This window comes from Acomys russatus, chromosome 27 (assembly GCF_903995435.1).
Source record: "Acomys russatus chromosome 27, mAcoRus1.1, whole genome shotgun sequence".
Lineage (NCBI taxonomy): Eukaryota > Metazoa > Chordata > Mammalia > Rodentia > Muridae > Acomys > Acomys russatus.
The window spans coordinates 56,770,685-56,787,763 of NC_067163.1; the positions used below are offsets into that span (position 1 = coordinate 56,770,685).

Genomic DNA, 17,079 nt, shown 5'->3' on the forward strand with positions numbered 1-17,079 from the left:
AAACCCCTTGAGTTCCTTGAGCCCCATAGCCAGGCGGCTGCTTCCTGCTGCTATTTAGCAGAGTGCTAAAGGTACACCTGTGGGACAGCTGCGACCTGGGCAGGTGGGAGCCCTGCAGGCTGCAGCGCGTGCGTGAGTGCGCAGGCTGCAGTGTGTATTCCTGTGTGTACTTGTGTGTGTGTGTGTGTGTGTGTATGCAGGCTGCAGTGTGTGCGTGTGTGCGCGAACACGTGTGTGTGTGCAGGCTGCAGTGTGTGTGCATGTGTGTGTACTTGTAATTGGTGTATGTGTGCACACCTCACCTGAGGTGTGAGAGGCAGGCTAGGCTCTGGCTTCTCAGATTCAGGGTACAGGCCACTTTGTCCCTCAGGGCTGGAGTGAGGGGTCAATGGATAGAGCACTTGTCCGGCAACTTTCCTGAGGCTCTGAGATCTATCCTCAGTGCCAAGCAAACCAGGGGTGCTGCACACTTGCCACCCCAGCTTTAAGGAGGTGGAGGCAGGACAGTCAGTAGTTCAAGGTCAGACTAGGCCACATTGTGCATTTTAGGCTAGTGACCCTGTCTCAGAAAACAGGCACATCTGATCTAGGAGATGGCGGTGCATACCTTTAGTCCCAGTACTCAAGAGGGAGAGGCAGGTGGACCTCCGAATTTGAGACTAGCTTGGTCTACATAGTGAGTCCCAGAGCAGCCAAGGCTATACAAAGAAAGCCTGTCTCACCCCCCCCCCCCCACTTCCATTTACACTAAGGCAGTAACGGGCATGGGGCTGTTTGGTAGCTGAGCCGTGCAGGCTGTGGGGTTGGGTGGAATGCACCGAGTCTGCAGGCATGTGCTGAGAGGGACGCAGGTGTGTGTTTTACCTTCATGGATGTGCCAGGCCAGTGGGAACCTGAGTGACAGACAGCCCAGACTAATGGGCTCTCTAGAGGCCAACGGTTAGGGTGATCTCCTGCACTGTCTAAGTGACCATTCTGTCCCTCATGCCAGCAGGCGCCACAGAGGAGGGTGCCGTGTGTTCCTGCTGTGCAGGCTGCACATTGTGACTAGAACATGGTGTCTGTGTGGGGTGAGTGCTGTCTCACGCTGCCACCTCCCATGCCAAGGCTCACAGTGACGCCCCTCTTCCTACAGCACATCTCTGTACCCCAGCCCGACTGCCCTGAGGAGGTGCGGGCCTTCTCCTTCTACCTCTCCAACATTGGCCGGGACAGCCCCCAGGGCAGCTTCGACTGCATCCAGCAATATGTATCCAGGTAAAGCTACTTGCCCTTGAGCCCCCAGGGACCCCAATACTAACACAGCTAGTCTGCTTCCTCATGCAGTGGCTAGGGGCACGCTTGTGGTAAAACTTCCTTTTGTTTTGCAGCCATGGGGATGTACACTTGGACTGCCTGGGCAGCATCCAGGACAAAGTCACAGTGTGCGCCACTGATGACTCCTACCAGAAGGCACGACAGAGCATGGCGCAGGCAGAGGAGGAGACTCGGAGCCGAAGTGCCATTGTCATTAAGGCTGGAGGCCGCTACATGGGTGAGTGGCATGCTCTGCCCTAAGCAGGATCCATCTGTGCATACACCAAAGGAAGGTTCATCCTGGAGGGTGGGGCTGGGGCTACAGATGGGTGTGGTCCACCACCTTCTCCCATTCTGTGGCCTTGGGGACCTTCAGAGGGGTACAGGGCTGTGGCTAGCTCAGGGCACCACTTAGCTGTTCTCTAGCTGTTCCCAGCCACTCCTGCAGAGGCCACTGTGACACCCTGCAGCCTGGGAGGGGAGTGAACTGGTGACATGGGCAGCCTGCCTCTTCAGATGCATGCTCTTAAGGCTGACCACTGTGCACTGGGGAGCTCAGTATTCCTTAGCTCCCTGTAATTCTTTGTGTAGGGTTGAGGCCTTGTGGTCTTTCCTTGTCCACTTCAGCATATGTAGTGATATGAGGCCAGCCTGGTCCACATGAGACTCTGCCTGGAGGGGCCGGGGAGTGGAGGCTGAGGAGATGGCACAGTGAAAGACCTAGGTTTGGTTCAAGGCAGCTCCCAACTGTTAACTTCAGTTCTGGAAGATCTGGTGCCCTCTCCTGGCCTTCTTGCCCACTGCGTGCACGCGTATGTACACGTGCACGCGCGCGCGCGCGCACACACACACACGGAAGCAGACACACACACGGAAGAACATTCATACATATGAGATAAACATAAGTAAGTCTCTAAATAATAGTGGGAATTTCACCTGGTAGGTGGTGTCACACACCTTTAATCCCAGCACTCAGGAGGCAGAGGCAGGTAGATCTCTGAGTTCAAGGCCAGCCTGGTCTACAGAGAGAGTTCCAGAACAGCCAGGGCTAAACAGAGAAACCCTGTCTTGAAAGGGGGAGGAGTGGGAATTTGACAGTGCTAATGCCCCACCCCACACACTTGGCAGTGGGGCAGCTTTGGGTTGGACTTCAGTAGTTAGAACATGGCTGGGCCCCATCACTGGCACTGCGGCCTGTGCTTTAGGGCTTTGTGCTGTTCCTGGTGACAGAGGCACTCTCTCCAGGCCAGGATGGGGTGTGCACACATGGGACACCATGGATACAAATTGGTCAGCCACCTCATCTTTGTTGCCTCTTGTCTGGATACCACGGTGACTTCTAAGACAGTCACTGTTCAACTAGGGAGCACACTTAGCACCAGGGGTCTGAGGCTAGAAGACAGTGAATCAAGATAGCTTGGGCTACATGGAGAGACCCTGTCTCATGCACCAAAACCTGCATAGCTGTGGGTATACCCAGCCCAGCCCAGAGTGTCTCGTGGCCTCAGCTCTGAGGCTCGGGCACACGGAACTGAACCGGGTTATGAAGCACTGGAGGAAGTCCTCCTGGCTTAAGACCTCTAGGTTCCTGACTTGCTGTGTCCTGAGGGGCTGCTCAAAATGGCCTCCTGAGCTATAGCTGCCACAAACTACTAGGTGAGGCGCTGGCTTTCGGGTCTCTGCTGCAGCTACTGGAGCAGACTGAGCCTGCTTCTAAAGCTACAGAAGCAAGCTGAGTTGGCTGTGGCGCTGCTGGAGGGCGCGCGTGCCACAGAGGAGGGCTCCGACTTCTGTATCCAAGGCCACAAAGATCCTGTGGTGTCTGGTGTTCTTGTTTCTTAGGCTCTGGGACTATGTCAGCCCCCAGTGCCTTCTGCCTTTGGGCTGTAGCAAGACGCCTATACACTCACACAGAATCTGTCTGTCCCCACCTCTCTCCTGTGGCCTCATGCTGGCTGTGCTGTGCTCTGCTATGCTGTGGACAGCTGGTGTCCCTATGGCATGGCATGCGGCTGCTCCCTACACTCCAAACCACACTCCCATTTCAGGCAGAAAGGTTCAGTTCCGGAAGCCGGCGCCAGGGGCAGCCGATGCAGTGCCCTCCCGGAAGCGGGCCACCCCCATCAACCTGGCAAGCGCCATCAGAAAGAGCGGTGGGAGTGGAGCCAGCAGTGTGGTGCAGAGGCCCTTCAGAGACCGAGTGCTGCACCTCCTGGCCCTGCGGCCCTACAGGAAGGCAGAGCTGCTGCTGCGGCTGCAGAAGGACGGGCTGACACAGGCAGACAAGGACACCCTGGACAGCATGCTGCAGCAGGTGGGTACAGAGCAGCCCGCGTGCACGTGCTGCAGGCATTCCCAGAACACTTCTGCAGGCTTCCTGGCTCCCTGGTGGCCTCAGGCCCAGCCTCCGGGGACCTTGGACATGTCCTCCCGAGCAAGGTCCCTGACAGATGATGCCTGCAGGCCTGTATGGTGTTGGAACACCAACTTGGTAGGTGGCCACTGCCTGGAGACATGCTCAGAGCTTGTGTCTGACTGGCTATCAGCCCTGCACTATTCATGGGAACAGTCAAGCACACCTGGGCCATGCCTTTCTGCTGTCCCCACCCACAGGATCTCCTAGGGCTTTGGAAGGTGAACACTCAGGCTGACTTCATGCCCAGTGGGGAAAGGAGCTTGCTGTCTGGTCATCTGACCTCACAACATCCATCCTAGTAATAGTTGAAAAAAAATACTCAGGGCTGCAGAGACGGCTCAGTGGTTAAGAGCGCTGCTCTTGTAGAGGACCCAGGTTCCCTCCTCAGCACCACATGTTGGCTCACGACTGTAACTCCAGTTCCAGGAAATCCACAGCCCTCTTCTGGTCCCCATGGGCACCAGGCATATAGGTGGTGCAGAGACACACATGCAGGCAAATACCATGCATGGAAGAAAAAAAAAGCCTGGGGGTCATGGCACACGCCTTTAATCCCAGACCTGGGGAGACAGGGGCAGGAGAATTTCTGTGAGTTTGAAGCCAGCCTGGGCTGCGCAGAAAAACCCTGTCTCAAAAAACAGGGAGCTGGAGAGATGGCTCAGTGGTTAAGAGCACTGGCTGCTCTTCCAGAGGTCCTGAGTTCAATTCCCAGCAACCACATTCTGCCTTATAACCCTCTATAATAGGATCTGATGCCCTCTTCTGGTATACATATACATAAATATTTTTTAAAGATTTATTTATTATTCATACATGTGTGTCTGCAGGCCAGAAAGGGACCCCAGATCTCATTATAGATGGTTGTGACCCACCATGTGGTTGCTGGGAATTAAACTCAGGAACTTTGGAAGAACAGCCAGTGCTCTTAACCTCTGAGCTGTCTTTCTGGCCCCATAAGTAAATATTTTAAAACAAGATTGTTAGCACCAGCCAGGCTTCAGGGACAGCATAGAGGTGGATTGGAGTGGACTGGCTTCTGGCCTCTGGGTGACAACATAATATTAAGAGTCTGACAGAAACCTTTGGAATCAGGGGAGACGACGGTCAGCCTCAGGCCTGTGGGGTACACAGATGCAGCGTGCAGACAAGAGGAGAGGCACCAAAGGCTCTGCGTCACTCCGGAGGCCTCTGATCAGCGGCGTTGGGTCTGACCTTAACTAGTCCTACCAACCTGGCACTCTGAATGTATGATTCATCTTGTAGAGGTGGCAGGACCCTGACAGACTTCTAGATCACTGTCTTGGGGGTGGGTCACCGGCCTGGGCTGGTCCTTAACAGCCTCCATGGGCCACCAGAGGCCCTGAGCACCTACAGTGAGGAGCCATACCCTTGCATGGCTATGCCTTTTAACACAGGCAGGCAGCCCAGATGGGTCCAGATAGCCAGAACCGCCCTAGGGCGGAACACTGACAGTAGCGCTGGTCAGCGGGAACACATGACATCATGGAGGAGCCTAAGAGTGAAGGGCATTGCAGTACACCATTGAAATCTCAGTGCTGTCACACCAGGTCGGCATGCTGCTGTACCTCCAATCCCAGCTTCCTCAGACAAGAATTTTCTTTTAAAGAGTTACTTATTTATTATTATGTATACAGTGCTCTGCCTGCATGTGCACCTGCAGGCCAGAAGAGGGCATCAGATCACATTACAGATGGCCGTGAGCCACCATGTGGTTGCTGGGAATTGAACTCAGGACCTCTGGAAGAGCAGACAGTGCTCTTAACCTCTGAGCCATCTCTCTAGCCCACAGACAAAAAAAATTTAAGTTGGAGGCCAGCCTAGGCTACAAGGCAAGGCTATGTCTCCAAAGCTCAGGAAATACAACCTATTCCTCTCCGTCCTTACCCAGCCTTGGCATGGTTGAGTGGTGGGTGTTTACTGGCACGTGGCAAGATCAGCACAGATGTGGCCTGAGCCCTTTCAAGGCCTCTGATCAGATTCCGTGAGCCTCAGCTGATAGTCTAAGGTGAAGCAGTCTATGGAGGAGACAGACAGATGCTCAGAGAGACAGAGACAGACCGAGACCTGGCTGGTGGCTACCATCTGCAAGGTGGGAGCTGTAAGGAGCTGTGAGCATAGGAATGGCATGCTGTGCCTCACCCGGAAGACAGTCTGGACCTTCCGTGGCTCAGTGCAGGGGACCTGAGGTGGCTGGCATGGATCCACAGCTGCTGCCACCATCCTGTGCAGTCCTGTGACCCCTGAGCACTCACCACCTTGGCTGGGTCCGCAGTGACAGTCAGTGAGAACTGGGTATCTTGCAGGTGGCCAGTGTGAACCCCAAGGACAGTACATGCACACTGCAGGACTGCATGTACAAAGATGTGCAGAAGGACTGGCCCGGCTACTCCGAGGGCGACCAGCAGCTGCTGAAGCGCGTGCTCACGCGGTAAGGCCCTGTGCAGGCATGGGTGACAGCAGCCGCCACACACTGGTCTGGCTCCAGCCTCTGAAGCCTCAAACAGGCCTCAGCCTGCCAGATGGCTCTCAAGCAATGGCTGTCCCCAGCCGACTCTGCAGCCTCCTCTGGGCCAGGGTGTCCCATCCACGTCCCCATAGCTTCTGATGAGCCTTTGGGGCCCACAGGGTGTGTGAGGCTGACTCCAAGGGAGCAGCGCAGTAATTAGCCGCTTCCCCAGGCGCTGGAGCACTGGATCCCAGAGCAGAGCAGCTAATTGGTTCTTGAGTGATTTCTTGCTGAGAGGTTGCTTCTGATTCCTCAAGTTCAGGGGCACCAGCTCACTCTGGGCTAGTCCCCTGCCCTGTGCCTTGCCTGGGCCTGGGGTTCCAAGTGCTTGAAGAGGCTGGGAAGGACACAGAAGTCCTAGGCTTGCCACCCATCACATGCTTTCAGACAACAGACCCAGCTTTCTTACTTGCTTTGCTCCCTTCCTCCCTCCCTCCCTTCTTTCCTTCCTTCCTTCTTCTGACAGGCCTGTAGCCCTGGCTGTCCTGGAACTCACTTTGTAGGCTTCAGACTCATAGATCCACCTTCTGCCTCTGGAGTGCGAGGATTAAAGGCATGGGCCACCATGCCTAGCTGCTGCTTTTCCTTTTTTTGTTTTTTGTTTTTTTGTTTTTGTTTTCCGAGACAGTGTTTCTGTGTGTAGCCTTGACTATCCTGGACTCACTCTGTAGACCAGGCTGGCCTCGAACTCACCGAGATCCACCTGCCTCTGCCTCCCGAATGCTGGGATTAAAGGTGTGTGCCACCACGCCGGCTTGAGTCAGGGTCCTACAGAGACAACGCAGGTCTTAACTTCTGACCCTCCTCCTGTCTCCACCCTCCTCCATTAGTGAGTGCTGTGCTAACAAGTATATGTCCTGTTACCAGGATGCTGGAGGTGTGCACACCAGGCCTGTCACTGTTCCCCTTGCCTGTGCGGATGGTTTGGGCAGGGCCAGCATGCCTGGGCCTAGTCTTCACCCCTGTGATGAATGATGAGCCACTGGCTGCTCGGTGCTGGGAGTGAGGGGGACCTCTCTGTGCAAAGTGGGTCCACACTAAGTTGCATGCAGCTGGCATACAGGACTGGGTGCTGGTGGTATCCTGGTGTGCTGCAGGCAAGGTGTGTGTTCTCCATCCCGCCTGGGCACTGACTCCCTGTACCTCAGGACCCACGTGAGCTCTGCTTGGCAGTTGCCCTGAACACAGCCCAGCTCTGGTTCTGAGAACCTGGCCATTCTGTGCAGATCTAGTCCCTAGGGCACAGAGGCTGAAGTGCCTCTACCACTTTTCTGCAGGAAGCTGTGCCAGCCACAGAGTGTCACCACAACAGACTCCAGCCCACCCCGAGAGCATGGGCGTTCAGCCTCACCCTCGCAGGTACCTGCCTGGGGTTGGTTAGTGTGGGGTCCTCACTGGTGTCCCACAGCCTTTGTGGCCAGTGTCGACTGCCTGGGCCATCCTCCCTTGGGGGACTTGCAGCCTTTGGGCCAGGAAGTGCTGCAGAAAGCCTTGCTTCCCTCAGGTCACTGCCTTGTCCAGCTGTCTTCTCTTGTGTGTGGCCAGCTGTGTGCGGGCGCCCCCGTGTGGCCACAGTAGACCCTGTGGGTGGCTCCTGGTTCCCACAGGCATCTCTTCTCAGCCTAGTCTCCATCACTTTTAGAAGCGGCCACAGCACGCAGACTTCATTGACCCCCTGGCCAGCAAGAAGCCCCGGATCTCACATTTCACACAGCGAGCACAGCCAACCCTCAATGGCAAGCTGGGCGCCCCCAATGGTCACGAGACCCCGCTGCCCACCGCAGGGCCCACCCCCACAGAAACCCTGGCCTCTAGCCATCTGCCGCCACGGCTGGAGCCCCCACGGACCCACGACCCTCTGGCTGATGTCAGCAATGACCTAGGCCACAGCACCCAGGAGGCCACCGCAGCCCCAGCCCCAGCCCCCCACCTTGGCCTGCCCCTACTGACGGACTTTCCCCACTCTGAACGACCCGTGGGCTCCTGCCACATCCGCAGCCGACCCAAGAAGAAGTCTAAGAAGCACAAAGACAAGGAGCGGCCTCCCGAGGACAGGGCCCCTGCCCCCCAGCCTGCTGCACCCCCTGCCCCTGCGCTGCCCCCAGACGCCCCAGGTCAGTGCCACCTGGCTTTCAGTCTGAGAGCCTGGGGTGTGTAGGATGTGAGGGCACCACTGGGTCAGGACATCAACTGGCCTACCTAGTGCTTGGGGCTGGGGCTTGAACCACCCAGGCAGGGGTAACATGGAAGCCAGTGCTTTCTGGGAACGTTGAGGTGCCTTGGGCCAGAGGCAGAGGGAGTGCGAAGAAGAAAACAGCTATATCCTGGGTGTGGGGGCGGCAAGGCATGGAAAGATGAACTGAGCCCAGGGAGCAAAGGCTGCTGGGACTGGAGGACACTGAGAAGTGTGTCAGAGGCATCTAGAGCCCTGACTGCCAGAAGACCTTGAGAGGGGACCTCTATGTCCAGAATATGGTATCACAGGCCCTGGGCTGGCTGTGCCCTTCAGACCTGCACTGTCGGCAGGGCCCTCATGACACCTGTGACTGGATGTGCTCCCTGGGCAACCAGAGCTGTTAGAAAGTGGCTTAGAAGAGGAGGCAGCTGAGTTGGTTCTAAGACTTTCAGGGGCTGGTGGGGCTACTCTGGGGCCTGCATACAGTTGCCACACCTGCCAGACGCTGTTTGTGAGAGGCTCAGCTACCACCAATGCTGGGAGGGCTTTGTCTCACAGGGGCACTTTAGATGGTCAAGAAGACACAGCCCCACCCCAACTACAGACAGTGCCTCCTCTGTGATAGATCATAGACACAGCTCATACCTGTGACAGATCCCAGACACAGCCCACACCTGTGTGACAGATCCCAGACACAGCACACACCTGTGTGACAGATCCCAGACACAGCACACACCTGTGTGACAGACCCCAGACACAGATGGGTGCCGGGTGTCAGAACTAGTCACTGGCTCCCTGGCCCCATGTGCTTACTCAGGATGATGGGGCTGCACAGGACACTCCTGTTGTCCATCAAGGCACAGCCAATAGGCGGAATCTGCTCATGTTCAGTGGGCTTCAGTAGATGCCTTAGGGTCCCACCAACACCTGACCTCTGTACTGTGTGGAGCCATTCTTTTTTGGGGGCCTGGGTGTTTCAAGACAGGGTTTCTCTGTGTAGTCCTGACTATCCTGGACTCACTCTGTTGACCAGGCTGGCCTCAAATTCACAGTGATCTGCCTGCCTCTGCCTCCCAAGTGCTGGGATTAAAGGCGTGTGCCACCACACCTGGCTTGTGGAGCCATTTTTAGCCTGATCAGCTCCACAGTGCAGTCAGTGAGCACCTGCCTGGGGCCCCGAAACAGGGAGTGTGGGGACCTCGAAGCTGCTGGCCCAGGGAGCTCGGGCTCCAGAGGGAGACCCTGCTTCAGAAAGCCAAATAAATGGACTAAATGGCTGTAAAGTGCTGTTCTGTCTGGTAGGCAACCTATGCCCAGGCTCTGCGTGCACCTTGCTTGCCCTTCCTAGGCTCCAGCAGCTCCTGGTGCTAGGGTTGGTCAGGGCGGCTGTGTGGAAAACCCCGCTTGCCACTGCAGCCTGCAGTGTGTGCCTCGCAAAGGACAGTAGGGTGTGACTGGGACCTCAGGTGAAAGCCAGTGCCGGCAAGGTCTGCAGCTATCTGCAGCCAGAGGACACGCTTTTTTGTCCTTTCTGGGTGGCCAGAGTTTGTGTCTCCAGCCCACTACAGGTGCCCCACACTGCCAGACACTGGATGGCCTGCCTAGAGGCCACAGGCATAACAGGGCTGTGTGGCTGTGACCTGGGCAATGGGTTCCTGTTGTAGCAGCTGGTCTTGGTTGCTCTACAGGTGTGAACGGAGCCTGTGCCACTGTCCTCACATCCTCTTCAGAGACCCCGGACTACTTGCTGTGAGTATCTTATCCAGGCCCTGCCAGAGCCAGGTACTACTGCCCACTGTTGCCCTTGAATGCCAGGAACCCTTCTTCTCCCTCAGGAAATACCCAGCCATCTCGTCGTCAGAGCAGCGTCAGAGCTACAAGACCGACTTCAACGCTGAGTACAGTGAATACCGCAGCCTGCATGCGCGCATTGAGCAGATCACACGCAGGTTCACACAGCTCGATGCACAGCTGAGGCAGCTGAGCCAGGGCTCCGAGGAATACGAGGTATTGTAAGCCACCCGGAGCTGGCAGTGGTTCACGCACAGGGTTTGGCCACAAGTCTCTGGGGTGGGACCTGGGCCAGATTTGGTGCCAGGGTCAAGGTTGTGTGACCCGGGCTGGGTCCCAGCCTCAGGAGTGACGGGACCTGTAGCATCCAGGGGTCCCCTGCCCTCCTGGAGCATTAGACAGGCCAGAGAGGTAGCTGCTTCCTGCGCTCCTGTTGGTCACCTCCAGAGCGGGCTGGCACCTGGGCCTTCTCCAGGTAGGACATTAGTTCTCGGTGCTTCCTCCCCAGACAACTCGTGGGCAGATTCTTCAGGAATACCGGAAAATCAAAAAGGTACGTGAATCTCAGCGAGTAAGCCTGCCTGGCCCAGGGGTGCTGTGTGGATGTGTCTCACCCGCCCCTTGGTTCCCCACAGACCAACACCAACTACAGCCGAGAGAAGCAACGCTGTGAGTACCTGCACCGCAAGCTGGCGCACATCAAGCGGCTCATCGCAGAGTATGACCAGCGGCAGCTGCAGGCCTGGCCCTAGCGTCGGTGGGCTGTCCTGATGGCCCCGCCTGCCTTTTCTAGTTTTATATGGACTTGGCCCTTTAGCTGCGCAGAGACTGTCTATTTTTGTACCTTTTCTACTCCGTGCCTCCTCCACGGCCCACGTCTCCAGTGTGAGAGGGTCCAGGGAGAGTCAGCAGCCGGTGCCAGGCCTGCTGCCTTCAGATCCCCAAGGTCACGGCAGCTTCCCAGCTGTGCCCAAAGCCTCAGCCCCGGCTTCGGTGGCATGTGGTCCTCAGCCCCACCCCCCACCCCACCCGTTCACGTCACACCGAGGCTGTGCGGTCCTGGCTGCTGCCTCGCTCTGTCTCTCCATCCATTTGTGGGTCCTGGGGTCCACCCTGCTGGGTTCCCACTTTGGGGGCCCTGCTGAGGGTGGCACCTTGCTTGCCTTCTCCAGGGCACAGGCCTTTGGCCCCCAATTGCTGCTTTCTTACTGTGCCTCGTCTCCTCAGACCCCAAATCTTAGGGGCTATTGGTGTGCATGTGTCTGTCTTGTGTCTGCATGTGGTGTGAGTGGGTGCTGAGCTGTGCACACTCAGAGGGAAGCCATTCTGGGGAAGAGGTGGGGGCCTCAGGGTCTCTCAGCTGCAGCGAGAGAAAGGCAAACACAGATGCCTATTTTTCTAAGCCATGAGGGTGTCTCCAGATGGCTTCCAAAGAGCCTGGCTGCCTGTCCAGCCCCACTCCACCCAGCTCCCAGCTTTCCTTGGGGTCCCTGGGGCCCCCAGACCCTAGAGGAAACCAGCCCTTCATGTTTCAATAGTCGTTGGCCCCTAAATGGGGGCCAGGCCAGATCCTGCACAGCGCACCTTCCACACAGCCACACTGCGCAGGCTCTGGGTGGACCCCAGGGCACCCCTCTCCTGCCCTGAGCTCCATCCAGGACTATCAGTTGAATTGGTCTGTCTGGTTGTTTTGTCTGTCTGAGCTTTGTGAGGGAAAGGAAAGGCTATGCTCTGGGCTGCAGGTCCTGGCAGGCTAAGCATGGTCTAACTTACTGGGAGTCTCCCCGCCTTTGAATTGTACTGTGGAGAAAGTCTACTTTGAGCCATGGAGTTGGTGTTTACAAACTCTTCACTTTTTGCCAAAACGTTACAATTGACAGGAGAGGTGGTGCCTCCCGATGGGTTCCTACAATCTGTGTCTTCTACAGTAAGCAGGAGAACCGCTGACTTTTAAAGTCTGTAATAAACGTGATGGACTCAACCTGCTGCGGCTTGTGTGTGTCACTGTGGGGTGGCCCTAAGTTACAGCATGGCCTAGAGCCCCCTGTAGCCAGGTAAGGGGGAGTTCCATCAGGCAGGCTGGGCTAGTGGGGAGCTGCAGTACACGGCCATAGACGGGGTGTGTTCTCCTGCAGCGCCAAGGCCGGCAGGCGCAGAGGGAGAGGGCCCTCTACCTGGAACCCTTGGCTTACTTGGGTTTTCCAGACTAGATTTCTCTGTAACCTTGGCTGTCAGAGCAGGCCTGCCTCCCGGTGCACCACGCCAGGCCTGACACCTGTTTTAAAAACAAGAGGTGATGACAGTCTGGTGTGGCACACACCTTTACTCCCAACCCTCTGGAGGCAGGCAGATCTCTGAGTTCGAGGCCAGCCTGGTCTACGGAGAGTTCCAGGACAGTCAGGGCTACACAGGAAGATCCTGTCTCGGAAAAACAAGGAGTGATGAGTCTCTTAGAGCTGCTGAGGCCATGGAGGTTGAGAGGAGGGCGCACCACCATCAGCCCCTGGCTCCCCGCAGACAGCAGAGGCTGGGCTTGTGCCTGAGGCACAGTCTTAGCGTGTTTGTTTTCAAAGGGAAAAGCCAGAGACAGCGCAAGGGAGGGTCAGGATCAGCGGGCCTCCCTCGAGGCCTTGGCAGGACTTCTGACAGTTCTGAGGGGGCGGAATGAGAGCTAGGCGCCCTGCGGGCTGCTGTGTACCCACCACCTGGGAACAGCGTGGCCATTCTCTTCCAGGGCTGACCCTTGTCCCCACGCACCTCCCCCCACCCCGCTCAAGAATGTCCAGGTCTGAAGGGCCCTCAGAGGACTTAGCCTCCCAAGGACAACCTTTCTGCGTCAACCTCCCAAATGATGCAATGCTAGGTGTTGGCCACCAGCTTCATTACCTAAAAGAGACTGATTAAAAATCATCTGCCATTTCTATTTCAGTAGACCACAGAAAGGGCCAGTGGTCTTTTTTTTTTTTTTTTTTTTTTCCGAGACAGGGTTTCTCTGTGTAGCCTTGGCTGTCCTGGACTCACTTTGTAGACCAGGCTGGCCTCGAACTCACAGCGATCCGCCTGCCCAAGTGCTGGGATTAAAGGCGTGCGCCACTACCGCCCAGCAAGGTACAACCGGATCCCCCATGATGTTCCTCTGCCCTAGATCAGCCCCATTTGCTTCTGAGCCTCTCCGTGAGTCTCACTTCAGGGGATGCAGTGGACTCCGCCTGTAGTTTTCCCTTGACAGTCTCCTCTTCATACCTCAAAACCCTTCCCAAAAGCCCACGCCTCTGCTAACCCTGCCCAGGTCTCTTCACCCGGGTGAGCTCGGTGCCCCTTTCAGTTCCTTCGTGGCCTCTCTCTCCCTCCGGTGCAGATACTGCGGACAATCCACCTTTTTGGCCCAGATCCAGCGGTGGAAAGTTTCCGCTAGGAGGCCGCTTGTTTTGGAAAGTTCTGGGGTCGCCTCCCCCGCTTGCCCGCCCGCCCGCCCGCCGGGTTCCCACGTTCCTTATCGCTGTGCCCGCCAGTGGGGGGGGAGGCCGCGCTGGTCTGGCCATCTTGTCCCCTCCCCTCTGCCGGGCCACGCAGCCCGGTGCTCAGGGCTGGGGGGTTGGGAGCGGGAGGAACAGGCAAGGCGCGCAGCCTAGTTCCCAGTTCCGGGACCCCCCAAAGGCTCCTCAACCACCTATGCCCCGCCTCCCCGGCGGTGGCCGTCGCTTATTGGCTGCCGTGCGCAGTACAAGGGTGCGCGGCGAGCCAATGCGCACGGCGCTTCCGCCACCTGGGTCCGGAGCACCTCGAACCCGGTCCCCCAAGCCACGCCCCTCGTGGGCGTGACTGGGCGTGGTCTCGGGTTTTTCTCCACTGCCCGCGCGTCCACGGCCGCGCTGTTCACCGCCGCAGTTCAAGCCGACTCTGCGACGGTGAGTGTGGTTCTGTCCTAGGGCATAGGGCGGGCTCCTGGGCGGGGATCCCGCGCTCACCCGCTCTGGCCCGCAGCTCGCCGCGATGGAGCCCGTCGCCGAGATCCTGGTGGACAGCCCCGACGTGGTCTACAGCCCCGAGGCCATCGAATCGCGCTACGAGTACCGGACGACGCGCGTCAGCCGGGAGGGCGGCGTGCTGCGGGTGCGCGCGGGGTGCGGGCGGCGGCGGCCACTGGGAGTCCCGAGGCCCCGCGACTCACTCTCCCTCCCGTCCTTAGGTGCAGCCCACGACTACGCGCTTCACCTTCCGCACCGCCCGGCAGGTGCCCCGGCTCGGGGTCATGCTGGTCGGCTGGGGTGGGAACAACGGCTCTACGCTCACCGCGGCCGTCCTGGCCAACCGGCTGCGCCTTACCTGGCCCACGCGCACGGGTCGCAAGGTGGGGGCCGTGGCCGCGGGGGGAGAGGTTGGGAAGGACCCCGAGGGAGGGGTGGGGCCGGGTGAGGCGGTGTCAGTAACGTGACCCTCCCCCCACGCGCCTCTCGCAGAGATGGGGGCGTGGCCAGTGGGGTAGTGGTTCTCGCGCGCCCTTCCCGGCTCCACGCCTCTTAACACCCTACTCCGCCTGCTGTCCCCCAGGAGGCAAACTATTATGGCTCGTTGACCCAGGCGGGCACCCTGAACTTGGGTCTGGATGGCAACGGCCGGGAGGTGTTTGTGCCCTTTAATGCGCTGCTACCCATGGTGGCCCCCAACGATCTGGTGTTTGACGGTGGGTGAAGCCTCGGTGCGGGGTCGGGGTATGTGTGGGCGGCTCCGGGGTCCCGGATAGATCCGGTGTAACAGTCCCCACAAACCAGGCTGGGATATCTCATCGTTGAACCTGGCTAAGGCGATGCAGCGCGCGCAGGTCCTGGACTGCAGTCTACAGGAGCAGCTGTGGCCCCACATGGAGAGCATGCGCCCGCGGCCCTCAGTGTACATTCCTGAGTTCATCGCTGCTAACCAGACAGCGCGTGCGGACAACCTCATCCCTGGCACACGCGCGCAGCAGGTGGGGTCATCATCTCTTCCCAGGGCTCACTGTCAACTTGCCACTTGGTCCCCTCCCTTTGGCTACATAACCCACCCAAACACACACACACACACACACACACACGGGTAACGAGTGCCCCAAGCCTCTGGACACCTGGGTCAACCTCTGCCAAATCTTCCCCCCTTGCCAGCTGGAGCAGATCAGAAAGGACATTCGAGACTTCCGGTCCAGGGCGGGATTGGACAAGGTCATCGTGCTGTGGACAGCCAACACGGAGCGCTTCTGCGAGGTGGTCCCGGGTCGAAACGACACGGCCGAAAACTTGCTGCGTACTATCCAGGTGGGCGCTTGCCCTGGATTCTTGGAGGTCAGGGCCATTTCAGATGGATCTCTGGCTGACTGCCTCTCTGCCCTCAGCTTGGCCTGGAGGTGTCACCATCCACACTTTTTGCTGTGGCCAGCATCCTGGAAGGCTGCGCCTTCCTCAATGGGTCCCCTCAGAACACACTGGTGCCCGGTGCCCTGGAGCTGGCTTCCCAGCGCCATGTGTTTGTGGGTGGCGATGACTTCAAGTCAGGGCAGACGAAGGTCAAGTCTGTCCTGGTGGACTTCCTCATCGGCTCTGGCCTCAAGGTATCTGTGGGCTTCGAGAGGTGTTGGGAGGAAGGAGACCAGGACCCCAGGCTAGTGAGGGTACTGCAGAGCTGGGCACACGTGCATCCACTGTGTCTCTGACCACACAGACCATGTCCATCGTGAGCTATAACCACTTGGGCAACAACGACGGGCAGAACCTATCTGCCCCGCAGCAGTTCCGTTCCAAGGAGGTGTCGAAGAGCAGCGTGGTGGATGACATGGTTCAGAGCAACCATGTACTCTATGCCCCCGGAGAAGAGCCCGACCACTGCGTGCGTGGGGTTTCGGGCGCGGGCAAGGGGTGGGCTGGCGCGCTTTGGTGAGGGTATGTGACCTGATGAATTTCCGCAGGTGGTGATCAAATACGTGCCTTATGTGGGTGACAGCAAGCGCGCCCTGGACGAGTACACCTCAGAGCTGATGCTGGGTGGAACCAACACCCTGGTGCTCCATAACACTTGTGAGGTGTGGTGGGTGGGACTGGGCGTGGAGAGGGAGGGGGCGGGAAGGGTGGGCGTTGATCCCGCAGACCTTCATCGCACCAACCCCCCATCCAGGACTCGCTCCTGGCCGCACCCATCATGCTGGACCTAGTGCTGCTCACAGAGCTGTGTGAGCGTGTGAGCTTCTGCACGGACTCAGACCCCGAGCCTCAGGGCTTCCATCCCGTGCTATCCGTGCTCAGCTTCCTCTTCAAGGCTCCGCTCGTGCCCCCTGGCAGCCCTGTGGTGAACGCGCTCTTCCGCCAGCGCAGCTGTATCGAGAACATTCTCAGGTGTGCCTGATGGAGGGTGGGGCTCGGGGCTGGCAGGACAGTTTGTGGGGTGGCCCTACTGAGCCCGCGCTGTCCCCGCAGGGCCTGTGTGGGCCTTCCGCCCCAGAACCACATGCTGTTAGAGCACAAGATGGCGCGTCCGTGCCAGGGTGTCAAGCCAGGGGAGACGGCAGTTACCAGCCCGCTGCCTTGTAAGAAAGAGCCAACGCCTGCTGTCACCAATGGCTGCACAGGGGATGCCAATGGGCACCCGCAGGCACCGACACCAGAGGTGTCCACTGCTTAAATCAAGGGATCCTTCCCTTTCCCACCCCCTCTTACCCACTGTACACCAGACCTCAGCGAAGACAATAAAGTGTCCCCATCAGGCAAGGCTCCTTGTGGCTTTTTACAGGGTCTCTGCCTTCCCGGTGCCAGGACCTGGGTTCTGGAGTGGTGGGCTCCCAGCTTCACACCCACCCATTCCCATCTCTAGGGATGGAAGCCTTGTTACAGGCTAAGTGAGGGACACCAG

General features: G+C 58.2%; 2 protein-coding genes across 2 annotated transcripts in view; both read left to right on the forward strand.

Annotated features, from left to right (window-relative positions):
- Ell (elongation factor for RNA polymerase II) overlaps positions 1–11,223 on the forward strand; it is a 46,372-nt gene extending 35,149 nt beyond the window's left edge. Inside the window, exons 3-12 of the mRNA XM_051169985.1 lie at positions 1,136–1,257; positions 1,371–1,534; positions 3,345–3,610; positions 6,037–6,161; positions 7,517–7,598; positions 7,882–8,353; positions 10,104–10,164; positions 10,251–10,422; positions 10,715–10,759; positions 10,842–11,223. Coding sequence (XP_051025942.1) covers positions 1,136–1,257; positions 1,371–1,534; positions 3,345–3,610; positions 6,037–6,161; positions 7,517–7,598; positions 7,882–8,353; positions 10,104–10,164; positions 10,251–10,422; positions 10,715–10,759; positions 10,842–10,958 — 1,626 coding nt within the window. The 3' untranslated portion in view covers positions 10,959–11,223. The remainder of the gene's footprint in view (positions 1–1,135; positions 1,258–1,370; positions 1,535–3,344; positions 3,611–6,036; positions 6,162–7,516; positions 7,599–7,881; positions 8,354–10,103; positions 10,165–10,250; positions 10,423–10,714; positions 10,760–10,841) is intronic.
- A 2,602-nt stretch (positions 11,224–13,825) lies between these two features.
- Positions 13,826–16,860, forward strand: Isyna1 (inositol-3-phosphate synthase 1). Its single transcript, XM_051169987.1, has 11 exons — positions 13,826–14,114; positions 14,191–14,319; positions 14,396–14,557; positions 14,758–14,890; positions 14,979–15,172; positions 15,345–15,494; positions 15,572–15,787; positions 15,898–16,062; positions 16,142–16,255; positions 16,348–16,565; positions 16,647–16,860. The coding sequence occupies exons 2-11, from the start codon at positions 14,200–14,202 to the stop codon at positions 16,849–16,851; spliced, it is 1,677 nt and encodes a 558-aa protein (XP_051025944.1). The 5' UTR covers positions 13,826–14,114; positions 14,191–14,199; the 3' UTR covers positions 16,852–16,860.
- Positions 16,861–17,079: the final 219 nt, after the last annotated feature.

What these genes read in the sequence shown, in the direction of transcription:
- Isyna1 (XM_051169987.1), top strand. Translation starts at nt 14,200, where the DNA reads ATGGAGCCCGTCGCCGAGATCCTGGTGGACAGCCCCGACGTGGTCTAC. An exon ending in CTGGCACACGCGCGCAGCAG is followed by an intron (nt 15,173 to 15,344) that starts GTGGGGTCATCA and finishes CCCCCTTGCCAG; the next exon opens with CTGGAGCAGATCAGAAAGGA. An exon ending in GAGAAGAGCCCGACCACTGC is followed by an intron (nt 16,063 to 16,141) that starts GTGCGTGGGGTT and finishes GAATTTCCGCAG; the next exon opens with GTGGTGATCAAATACGTGCC.